Genomic DNA, 13186 nt, shown 5'->3' with positions numbered 1-13186 from the left:
TTGGAGGATTCTTCAGTTTTCCAGACTTGGTCAAATTTCAGGATCAGGACATTCCAGACAGCCAAATTTCAGGGCATTTGAAGATCAGGATGACATTCCAGACTTCATCACTCACCAAGTTGACCTAGCTCGGACCTTCAAGAATGATACTTACTCACCAAGCAAGACACAATTAGCAACAAAAGCAAAACCAGGCCCTAAGGAAGACTTTCAAAGAAACCCTAACCTGGAGCATCTACTGACTCAACCTAGCTCAAGCAGAGCCTGCTATCCAGTAATCCCCCTGACAACACTCATCATGCAAAGGCTAATAGACAAAACCCTAAAAGACCTAGAAAACAAACCCTAGAAAGCAAAAAGTAGGGGTCCCCATTTGCAATGGGGCGATGTGTGAATACATCACAACAATAAGACATAAGAATTTTTTTTGAAGATGCTAACAAATGAAAACAAAGAATGATGCCTCAATTAGCAACTTTATTTTGGGACAATCATGGCATGCACTTTCTATTTATTTTCCTTATGCATTCCCCTCATAAAAATATATAAATCAAAAATAAAATATGGTAAAGATGAAGGATTTTCCACCTAACATCCATGTTTTTAAGCTATAACTAAGACTTTCTAGAGCCAGTTGATAATAAATCAGACAAGACAACACAAGATAACATGTACATCAATCATCAACCGCACTAATGTGAAAAAATGTAAGATAGGAAGAAGATGGTCATTAGTTTTTGTTTTATATAATCAAGAAAACTCAATATTTGAAAGCCAAGAAAACAAAGCTGAGGATAGAAGCTTACCATGGTGAAAAGCTAGACCCCAGTAACGAGCAAGCCAGCACCTCTTGAGAACCACTTCTTCCTAATCAATAACTACAAAACATTAGATTCTGACCAAAACTACTAGCAAAAACAACCTTAATCCATGAAATCATTTAAGATATTCAATAACTAGCAAACCATCTCTTCTTGTGTTAAAATCATTCTTTGCATCATAAGCCATAATAGATTCGCCTCTGCTTCTACTTCTTGTGCTTGTTGAACACTTTCTAATGCTTCACCTTTTACAGTCTGGGCTGTAACAGATCAGTAAAGATATTCATTTAGCCTTCAATAGAAATCACATAATTAATAAAAGCATGAGAAAACATGTCATCATTGAAATAAAGACCTTTCGCTATGCTATAAATCAAGGATCTGGAAAATATTCCTTCATCAAAATCAATTTTATGTTTTACTATCCACTGTTTATTTTTCTGAAATAGGAATTACCTCCACTTTCAAACGAAGCACTGTTATTCTATCATCTTTATCATTTATTGCTCGTTTCTCGGCTTTAAGAGCATCCTGCAAGAATTTTTTTTAATTCTCACCATACAACAAAAACCTCAATATGTTTATCACTATTTACCATGAGGACAAGAAGTGCTTGACGTGTCTTATTTTTATCAATGTATTTATTCCCCTAAATGCCAAAGACATATTACCTAAATCTGCAAAAAAGGACATATTTAGCACAATTTTTCATCTTTTTTAAAGATAGTTGAAAAGATAACAGTTTAAGAAGACACAGATAGTGATACATCTTAAAGGGTTTCTATATTGTGGCAGTTGTTCATTCAGTATTCTAGGCCAAAACTCAAATATTGTGAGTCTAAAATTGTGCATATCATCCCTTTTAAGTTGCTCCAGTAAGTTACAAATTAAATAAATACATTTTGAAGGTAATAATTTGGTACTTAATTTAGACCTAATAAGTTTAATACCCTAGAATTCCATTATTGAATGTTTGTTGGCATTTGGGGTTTTAAGTTATATCAGCATTGCTATTCGTGTATGACAGATTTGACTAATCTGAGAGTAATTTCATGTCAAAGAGTGATTAGTTGGCTGACCATTTCATATCCGACATTTAATACCTCTTTCTTATGGATTATTTATTATCTACAAGTTTTATTTTTCTGTTAGTGTGAAGTTGAAGTTAAGTTCCAGCCATAGAGAGTTAGATAACAAGTGTCCAGCAATTAGTTCCAGTTTTTTTGTTCTAGTTTGTCTTTTGCATCAAAAATCAGAAAATATACAAAAATTCCTATTTGGGGACACTACACTTAACCTATGAAATGAAAGCATATGATCATTTACAACTCTTTTTTGCAATTCTACCTCCTTTGTACAATGCTTTTTTATTCCAACTATCATCCAAAGCCAAACCTTTCTTATTCCATTTCCTAAATATAGAATAGGACTTTAAAATCTCTGAAGTAAAACTAGTGATGGTTTCATTAACTTTCTATGCAAATGACCCTCTAAAGATAGACCTTCTCCAAGCAAGGAATCTAATGCCTTCCAGAAAAGTGGAATTTACTTTAGTAATGAGACCTTTATCTTAAATATTTGGACTACTTATAGACTACTTTTTATTCATCATGGTTGTTCATGAATTTCTTAGTTTTAAAAAGACTTGGGCTTTCCTAGTTTGGGTTGACCTCCCACATTTTAGAATACCTTCCATCTTTTGTTTTTCCTTTAATTATATTATAGTTTGCACCTTCTTTGGAGCCTCCTATTGGCCCCATCTTGCTATAGTCTCTAGTTGTATTTTTAACTTCCACTGACCTATCTTGGTCACTTGTGGACATTCATATAATTTATTTATTTCTTTTGTAAAAGGATAATCCAAATACTACCAATCTTTAATTTATTGTCAATCAAAGACACCATAAAGGAAAAATTCAAGCATAGTTACCTTTATCTACCAATCAAGAAATGAATTTTGTCTATTCAATCCATACTTAACCTAAGAAATGAAAAGCATATGGTCATTTGCATGTGATACTTATACTAGTTACCTCTCTTTGTTGCAATGCTTTCTCCTTTCTGCAAACAATTTATTGTAATCGTCATTCAAACCTTTCTCATTCCATTCTCTAAATATAGAATAATACTTTAAATTTCTGAAGTGCAAATGCTGGCAGTTTCAATTACTTACTTGCTGAGCAAATCAGCATCTAAAGATAGACTTTCTCCAAACAAAGCAACCTAGTAAGAAAAATATATTTCATGAAAACGTCAAAGCATGTCACAAAATTCACTGTAAGGCTTAGACCTATATGCTTTCTCGCAGAACATGATTAAAGCAAATGAAAGTTGGAACTTTAAAACATACACAAGAAATACATAAGAAAAGATTGATTGTTTATCAATGAATTTGAAAAACAAGTTTAAGAAGTATGACATTTATCGTGCCTTCACACCTTGTATAAAAATATAAAAATAATCCTTTTGCTACATTTTGAGCATATGAGCAAAGATTAATTACATATAGTATATAGCTGACTAGAAAGGTCTGTGTTGAAGGCTTGGTAAATTCAATGAGATAGGTTTTAAGAACAGCATAAATGATATCTCATTCTGTGTTTAGTCAAACACTTCTCAATGATTTAGCTTCGAAAAGGAATAATTTATTCATATATGTCTAAACTCTAAAGTAATAGCCAGTGCCTTTGTCTACTGGGCCAAGAGATTAATCATTGTGGCAAGGCTTAAGTTCCAACAAAAGAAAAAAGTGAGTAGTGCATGTTCAAGTTGATGTAATTTTATCTTACTAGACCCTCTCTAGATCTTTAATTAATGAATTGCATTGGGATATATGTCAGCATGTAGGGTTGAATGACCAACTCACCTCATACATTGTTTATTAAATAGGAATTTATTGGTGGCTTTGTCCAACCATTATTCACATAGAGTTGTAATCATCTTAATATCGCAGATTCTATAATATTATGTACATAATCAGAGGTTATAGTTTAATAGTATTTTATTATCTTGCACAACTTAAATAGTCATCTTGATAATGTACTAAATACTTATCTGAAAATTGAAGTTAGTAGTTACTCTTATTTGAGAAATATGTACATTGAACCTCTTTTGGAATGAATACAATTTTAAGGTTTGCATTTCCATTTCTGTTTTTATTTTTATAGTCCAATTTCCTAGCCTAACATTGGCATCAAACCATACACACTATTTTTATCTTGCACCAAATCTTTCTCTTGCATCTCTAGCTTCAATTATAATTCATGCTCATAGTTATTTCAAAATCCATTTTCTTTTCCATGCTTTTTTTTACACTCAAAAAATTTGCTTCCTATCCTATTTATCCTTACAAACTATAATGACCCCTACCAATTTTTTCCACAAACCTGTGCATACTTCATCTCAAACTCATAGGCATTTCATCAAACACTTTGAAAATCATAAAATCAATCAATAAATCTACTTTGAAGGGTTTTGTGTAATAATTCTATCAAGATTTTTGCCCTCAAACTTGCAATATTTCTTATTTTTAACTCGGGCATTTCATCAAACACTTTGCATGAAGTAATTTTGATTTAAATATAAGATTATCTTGCTGGTTGGTTTGCTTAGAAATTGTTTTCATTTGCATTTCAAGCATAAAATATACACATTGAAAGATTTACCAATAATAGATTAACAAACAATGAACACTACAATTGGAATTCCAAACAAAAACTTCTGATATAAATTTTTGATGCACAAATAACATTTATCAAACATGCAAATTTTCTGTTTCAGATTTATTCATATTCAGAAACCCATCCATTAAAGATTAGAATCATAAATTAGAACACAAAATTCATGAGAATCATTGCTGACCTTAGCTGGAAAGTACAACATTGACCAATCAATAGCCTTTAATATTTTAGACTTCCCTTTTTGACTGTATGGCACTCTTGTGAATCAGTACGACTCTTTATTAATAGTACGATGCCTCCATAAAGTGTACAACAGCCTTTTAAAGTGTTACAACTCCATGTAAGTTGTGTTGACCCTTGAAGACCCTGTTGTAGGTTGTACTGAATAATAGGGAGGCTTATGTGCATCAACTCATCCGCTTCTAATATGTATGGTACCACCTAGGTTAAATTATAATTTTTTATTTGTTTTTACACTGCACACACAAAACTGCCTTGTACACAGCATTTGCAAATTTATTATTTACCAACAAATCTCAATAAATTATAACTATAAATTCATGACACCTACAACTGGCAACTTAACTCTATATCTCTATATCTCCATTAAATGCAACTGTGAATCCTTTATGAATCCAGCTCCAATTTGACTAGGCAGAATTCTTTCATCTTAAAAGCTAAATTACACTTAAGGTTTTCATTCTAGGGTTTTGAATTGAACACACAATCCAAACCTCACAACGAGAATATAAAATGGGCGAGATGATCAAATAAGCTCCTTCATCCTCTTTTTATAACCTCCTAAGGAACTTTCTAAAAATTACATTTTAAATTAACCTTTTAATAAAATAATAATCATTTAGGCCCATGTAAAGTGACCTGATATTATTTTTGCTTTTTGAACCTAACATAAGTCACTTTATAAAAATTAATTAAATACAAATCTGCACAAAATATTATTTTAAGGCAATTTAATTTAATTAATTAAATTATTCACTTTTCAATTTCTTGGATTATCCTACAAGAGTAAAATAAGTCATGGAACTTCCTCGAATGCCTAGGTCAAAGAAAGGGAGATTACAATCCTCCCTCCTTGAAAATAATTGTCCTCAAGAATTTGCAGTTTTGGACGCTCAAGAATCTGCTCTCCTTCCCATGTGGCATCTTCTACAACCAAATCCTTCCAATGAACCAAGTTTTCCAAAATAATCATGTTTCTAAGTTTCTTCTTCTTGACATTAATATTGGCTTGCGGAATCAAGACATGTTTGCCCTTTCCATCCAATGGTGGTTACTTTGTAAACAGTGTAATATGCTGCCCCAACACTTTTTTAAGGCAAGAAACATGGAATACATTGTGAATATTACTATGCTCCAGTAGCTCCAGCTCATAGGCAACTTCCCCAATCCCTTGTATAATCCTATAGGCACAATAAAACCTGGGTTTTAATTTTTTTGTACTGTTATAATCCTCTGTATAAGGTTGCAACATCAATGCCCTCTATGTCCTATACCTACCTACATACACCTTTTTTTGGTTTTGAGCTTGCTTAGTATTCTCCTTTAGAGGCTTCATAATATTTTGATATTCCTAAATTTTTTCAGCTAAAAGTGTGATGTCTTCAACAGTTTCAAGACATTCAAGGTGTTTGTGGATAAGCAATTAAATTCTATTCAACAAATTCACATAGATAATGAGGGAAAATGTGAACTAGGCATTTCAAGATTATTGCACTATGGTAATATCATCAATTTATGGATCCTTATACTCCTCAATAGAATTGTGTTGCTAAATGCAAGAATAGATCACTTAGGGAGATGGCCAATTGTTTTCTTTAGTCATGTTCTATGGCTCCATCATTTTGGGTTGAGGCAATCAATTGTGCTGATTATATTCAAAACTGCATTCCTCACAAGGTAGTTTTGAATATCACTATAGAGGAGGCTTGGTCTAATATCAAGCATGATGTTTCCTTCTTTAGGGTATTTCATAGAGAGGCTTGGGCATTCATACTAGATGGTTAATATAAGGCGATGGCGAAGAAAAGTCAACCATTCATTTTTGTTGGCTATTGTCAGGATGTGAAAGATTATCGATTGTTTGATCCTATCACAAGAGATGTCTACTTTCATAAAGATGTACAATTTGATGAGTCCTTCCCCAGTCAGATTCTACATCCTCTTCTTCCTCACCACCTACCCCACCATCCTTATCTCATGAGGCTAACTATGCATTGGAGGATACTCCAGATGATGGTTTTTTATGGTTGTGTACCACTACCTCCACCCTGTCATGTTTTTCCTATAGGCCCGCACTACTATTCAGGAGGCTAGATCTTTAGCCAGTGATCCTATGGCTTCTCATGGCACTTGCTTTCAATTTTCTGGTACTAGTCTTTTGATTCATGCTATATCTACTAGTCCGCAAAGTTCTTCAAAGGCTTCAAGTATTCTAGAGTGGGATCAAGCTATGGATGAGGAGTATTCTTCATTTATGAAGAATTAAACGGATTTGGTTTTTCTCCTCTAGGAAGAAAAATGGATTGATGCAAGTGGGTGTATCGCACCATGTACACAACGAATGGTTCTATTGAGGGATACAAGGATTTCTGCTAAGAGTAGGTTAAAGGTATTGATTACATCAAGACATTTGCTCCTACAACCAAGACACCTTCTCATTTCTCTAGCTATGTCTCAAGGTTGACCTATTCACCATTCTTACATGATGATCTTAATGAGATCTACATGGAGCAACCTCTAGTATTCAACTAGGATTCTTCTCTTTCTTGCAAGCTATGATGTTCTTTACATTACCCCAAACAAGCTTCTAGGGCTTGTTATGAAAATATAGATGGTTTCCTACTTGCATTTTCTTTGATATGTTGCCACTCTAATCAGATAGTCTATATTTAGAGACATGGAGCTGATATTTTGATACTGGTATGATACGTCAATGATTTGATTCTCACTAGTAACTCATCCTCCATGCCTCAAGATATATGATATTCATTAATGGATTACTTTGACATCACACATCTTGGACTTCTACATTTCTTTTTGGGTCATTAGGTTCTTTAATATTTTGAGGGTATCTCCATTCATCAATAGAAGTGTGCCATTGATATGGTTCATTATTTCAATATAGCTAAATGTAAGTCAACCCCTACACCATTTCAGTCAAGTGTCACATTGATTGCCACTTGCAACACACCTAACATTGATGCTACTTTGTATAGAGGCTAGACAATTGGTCGATAATCCCTTGCATTTGACAATACATCCTAATATCACCTTTGTTGTTGGTATTGTCTCCTATTTTTCATGTGATCCTTGTGGGAGTCATTGGAAGGCGTTTGGATGCATTTTGAGTTATATTAGGGTAACTTCACAATTTGACATTCAGTTAAAGCCAAGATCTTCAAAGATAGTAGGCTTCGCTGACTAAAATTGGATAGGTGATGTTCATGGATGTCCACTTCTGGGTTTATTTTTTGCCTTGATTCCAATCTAGTTGCTTGGTCTTGAAAGAAGCAAACTACAATGCAATATCATCCATTGAGGCTGAGTATCAAGGTATAGTTCTTGCCAGTCAACAAGTTTTGTGACTTCAATAAAGTATGAAAAAATTTGGTCTACCACCTATTAGTCCCACACTTCTTCGGTCTACCACTTATTAGTCCCGCACTTCTTTGGTGTGATAACCAAAGTGCAATTCGCATTGCATGCAACCTAATTGAACATCAAAGGATGAAGCACATCAAGATAGACATGCATTTCATTCGGCATCTCATCCATGGTGATCATCTCTCCTTAGAATATTTTCTTATTGAGGAGCGAATTGGACATCTTCACTAAACCTTTTGAGTCACCTCGTTATCTACAGTTGCGGTTGATGCTTGAGGTGAAAGAAATTGCCTTTGAGGGGTCTAATTGAGTCCTTCCTTCACATTTTACATCTCCTTTTTGGAGAGAATTTTTTCCTCGTGGGGTTTTCTCCTTTTCTCTAGTTGTGAGAAATTTTTTAATTTGTACATGGGTACCTCATTAGGACTAGTTGTAAAAACTCATTCTTTTATTTTCATGCATTAGCTTAACTCATAGTTTTAAGACTTGTCCTATACTAGAAAATACCACCCCTCAAGAACCCAAGAATTTGCCCAATCATTTGGTATCCATTCCATCAGCTACTTCGGGAAAGATAGAACCCTTTTATATTTCCCTGTTGATCAATGGTTTTCAATTGAGCAATTGTGTCTTGGATTCTAGTGCTTCTGATAATGTCATGCCCGCTAAAGTTGCTCAAGCTTTGGGGCTGACCTTGACCAAAACTTTTGGTCATTGTTATTCCATGGAAAACAAACAAGTGCCTCTTATTGGGCAAATCAAGGATGCTCAATTTGCATTTGCAGCTTTCCCAGATAATAAAGTAAAGATGATTGTTTTGGTAGCCGATGTTCCTACGTCATATGGAATGTTACTTGGCCATAATTTTTGCAAGGATGTTGGAGGAGAACTCAACATGTATATGATTGAAGCAAGAATACCTACCAAAGGTATTGTGCAGAAGTTAGTTCCTGAAAGAGAAACCAAGTACATGGTTGTCAAGTCTAATGATGCCCATACTCAAATTCTTTTTGAATCTTCAGGTTTCGGGAATTATTATCTTCATATAGATGAAATCTCGGAGTTCGCTGAAGATTGCCCTTCTAGCAGCTCCGACATTTCACTACTTTCAGCAAATGAAAAATTCGTTGATATTGAGCAAGACCAAGCATCGGAAGATGGATCTTCAAGTTCATATATCATGGTTGAAGAAGCTTCATCTCTTGTTGCTGATGAAAATACTCCACTATCTACTCAACAAAAAGAGTTTCACTTTTCTCCTACACAAAGACGAGAGTTCATCTTCTCCTATGGAGGAAGATGACAACTTTTCTTTTCATAATGCATCCATTTTGGATGAAGGTAGCACTAGTCGTTCCAATGAAAATGACAATTCAAATGATGTGTGGACTCTTGAGTTTGATGGTAGCTGCATTACAAATGGATCCGGAGCTGGCATAGTTCTCATATCTCGTAAGGGAGAGTTCTTCCCTTATTCCTTCAAACTGCAATTCGCTAATACTAACAATACGGCTGAATATGAGTCGCTTTTGTTAGGAATGAGCGTTGCATTGAAAAGAGGAATCTAAAAAATTAGTAGTTTATCAAGTAAGGAGTATATATCAGACTAGAAATGATAGAATCAAGCATTATCGTAATTTGGTATGGGAAAATATTGAAGATTTTGATGCTTTTAGCATCTCAGTTGTGCCTCGTGAGTACAATGACAGGGCTGATTCCCTTGTTTCAGCTACTTTGTTGGTTCCCCATCTTGACTTTGGTCAAGATAAATACATTATTGAATTAATTTGTAGACCCAGTGTGCCTGACAATTGGGATCATTGGCAGATTTTCAATGATGATAAGCAGATTAATAACTTCCTGCAAGCAGAAGATGGTTTCAACAACCTATACTTCAAAGGGAGTAATTCTCCTTCTTCTTTGTCATCAAATTCAATGTTTGAAACATCATCCGAATCAGATGAAAATATTCTTCAGCTGAAAGGAAATAAAATTCCCAAGGGGTTGGTTTCTCTTGAAAAACTTTTCGATCAACATGATCATTATATCAAGAGACAGCAACATGAAAGTGTTGATTCTCCTATGAGCTATGAGAAATATAATATTGGCTCAGATGAAGAGCTCAAATTTGTCAATATTGGCAATAACTGCACTTCGGATGAAAGAGATCAGTTTATTCAGCTTTTGCGCCAATACCGTGATGTCTTGGCATATTCATACGATGATCTTAAATCTTTTCAACCCGAGGAGGTGCAGCATGACATTCCCCTCAAGCTTGGTGCAGTTCTCTTTAGACAAAAGCAGCGCCAGTATAATCCAAAAATTTCAGGTACCATTCTTTTTGAGATTCAAAAAATGCGTGATGCCCGGATTATCTTTCCCATCCATCATTCAACATGGTTGGCAAATATAGTTCCAGTGCGTAAGAAGAATGGAGAAATACGTATCTGTGTTGATTTCAGAAATCTTAACCAATTGTCACTCAAGGATAACTATCCATTGCCAATCATGGATCAAGTTTTGCAAACAATGACAGGATCTGAAATGCTATCTATGTTAAATGGATTTTCAGGATATAATCAAATTGAGGTTAGTAAATCTGATCAGCATAAGACTGCATTCACTACTCCATGGGGTACGTTTGCCTACTGTAGAATGCCTTTTGGGTTGATCAATGCAGGAGCTACTTTCCAATGAGCTATGGACTTGGCCTTCTGTGGTACCGTGGGAAGATATATTGTAGTATATCTTGATGATCTTACTGTTTTTTCCAAAGACCGGGAGAATCATCTTTTTCACCTAAAAGATGTACTTGAAAGATGTCGCAAGCATGACATCTCTCTTAATCCCAAGAAGTCAGTTTTTGGGGTGACCGAGGGAGAACTTCTTGGTCATATTGTTTCCAAGGAGGGGATAAAAATTGATCCTGAAAGGGTTAAATCTATTCAAACTCTTCCTCTATCATCCAGTAAGACCATTGTTCATTCCTTCTTTGGTAAGGTAAATTTTCTGCGGAGATTCATTCCTGACTTTGCAGAGAAGACTCGTCATATCGTGGATATGATGAAAGGAAAGACCATTTTTCGCTGCAATTCAAAAGGAAAAGCTGCATTCAATGAAATCAAGGATGCAATTGCTCACACGCCTGTGTTGGTATGTCCCAACTACACCAAGGAGTTTATCATGTATAGTTATGCTTCCGAGCATACTATGTTTGCTATTCTAATGCAGAAGAATTAAGAGGAGATTTAATCTCCTATTGCTTTCATGAGTTGTCCTTTAAAGTCTCATAAACTCAAGTATTCCTCTATTGAGAAGAATGCCTATGCGGTTGTTGAAGCAGTCAAGAATTTTCGTTTTTACATACTGAATTCTCATATTGTTGTGTTAGTTCCTAATACATCAGTCAAGTCTATCTTGACACAACAGGAGTTTGGCACAAAAAGAGGGAATTGGATTGCCAAAATCCAAGAGTATGATTTGGAGATTAGGCCTACAAAGCTTGTTCGGGGAAGAGGACTTTGTTAGCTCATGGCGGAAGGGATTCCAGAGGAGCAAGAATTGGATGATTCTGAAGATCTTCCCAAGGTGTTGTTTGTGAGTACTAATGATGAATGGTTTTCTAAAATAGCATTTTTCTTGACTTATGGTGAATGTCCACAACATTTGTCGTTCAAGGAAAAGAGGAGTATCAAGCTGAAAGCTGTGAACTTTGTATTATGGGATACTGGTTTGTACAAAAGAGCAATTGATGGTACTTTCCTCTATTGTGTTGACAAAGCACAACAAGCCAAATTGCTAGAATCTTTCCATGATAAGGTTTGTGGTGGTCATTTTTCTGCACCAGTGACTGCTCACAAAATTTTGAGAGCTAAGTATTATTGGCCTACACTCTTTCAAGATGCTTTAAGATGGGTGCAAAAATGTATACAATGTCAGCAGTTTGTGGGCAAACAAAAACTTGCAGCGTTACCATTGAAACCGGTGATTGTTGAAGAACCTTTCCGGCAATGGGGTATTGATTTCATTGGTGTGATCAATCCTTCTTCAAGTGCAGGTCATTCGTATGTTCTTACTGCTACAGACTACTTCACCAAATGGGTGGAAGCAATACCGATAAAGAATGCTACTTCTGAAATAGTATGCAGATTCCTCAAGGAGAATATTATTTCCAGATTTGGTGTTCCACACAAGATCGTGACTGATAATGCAACCACATTTTCTTCCTCTAAAATTACACAATTTTGCTTTGAATATGGTATTTTATTAACTCATTCATCCGATTATTATCCTCGAGGTAATGGTCAGGTGGAATCGAGTAACAAGAATTTGATTACCATTATTTGCAAGCTTGTGGAAGAGAACCAAAGGTCTTGGCATAAGGCTCTTTATGATGCTTTATGGGCAGACAAAATTACACCCAAAAGGGCTATTGGTATGTCACCATTTCAGCTTCTTTATGGGGTCAATGCAAAAATACCCATCACTTTGGAACTTCTTGCTCTGAAATTGGCTAAAGCAATTGAAGATCAAACTTTTAAGAATGCTTTAGACAAGAGGATCATGTACCTTTCTCAGTTGGAAGAACAAAGAATACAAGTGGTGGACCGGATCACTCAGCACCAACAACAAGTCAAAGTCTTTTTTGACAAAAAAGCAAAGCAAAGAGGATTCCAAGTGGGTGATTGTGTGTTGCTTTGGGATAAGCGAAGGGAACCGAAAGGTTTACATGGAAAATTTGATTCTCTTTGGCGAGGACCCTTCACTATTCACTGTATTGCTGGAGAAGATAGTTTTATCTTGGCTTATCGTGATGGTACACCATTTGCACTGCCCTATAATGGCCAACATTTGAAGCATTACTTTGAATGGAAGTTCGAGGTAACTTCTTGTAAATAATGTTTATATCTTTTTCTTTTTTCTTTTTGTCTTTTTGTTTGTTTGTTTTCGCGTTGATTGACTCTGTGGCCCAATGGATAAGAGGAAGGCACTTAGAGATCTGGTTTCTTTTCTTTCACAATCTTGAAGGATAAATGAAAGAATTCCCCAGTCAGAGCTAGT

The 13186-nt window shown here is 35.1% G+C and overlaps 1 protein-coding gene across 5 annotated transcripts in view; it reads right to left on the bottom strand.

The window, feature by feature from the left end:
- LOC131062834 (coiled-coil domain-containing protein SCD2) overlaps window positions 1-13186 on the bottom strand; it is a 197152-nt gene that overhangs the window by 61310 nt on the left and 122656 nt on the right. For all 5 annotated transcript variants that reach the window (XR_009110966.2, XM_057996577.2, XM_057996579.2 and 2 more), the window contains exons 6-10: window positions 2995-3044; window positions 2855-2882; window positions 1278-1352; window positions 966-1076; window positions 807-867 (exon numbers count right to left, since the gene is read on the bottom strand). Coding sequence is in view for 4 of the 5 variants with exons in the window: in XM_057996577.2 (XP_057852560.1) it covers window positions 807-867; window positions 966-1076; window positions 1278-1352; window positions 2855-2882; window positions 2995-3044 (325 nt within the window). In the remaining variant the exon portion in view is untranslated. The remainder of the gene's footprint in view (window positions 1-806; window positions 868-965; window positions 1077-1277; window positions 1353-2854; window positions 2883-2994; window positions 3045-13186) is intronic.

Source organism: Cryptomeria japonica, chromosome 10, assembly GCF_030272615.1.
Source record: "Cryptomeria japonica chromosome 10, Sugi_1.0, whole genome shotgun sequence".
Taxonomy (NCBI): Eukaryota; Viridiplantae; Streptophyta; class Pinopsida; order Cupressales; family Cupressaceae; genus Cryptomeria; species Cryptomeria japonica.
This window is presented reverse-complemented; position numbering and strand designations above follow the sequence as displayed.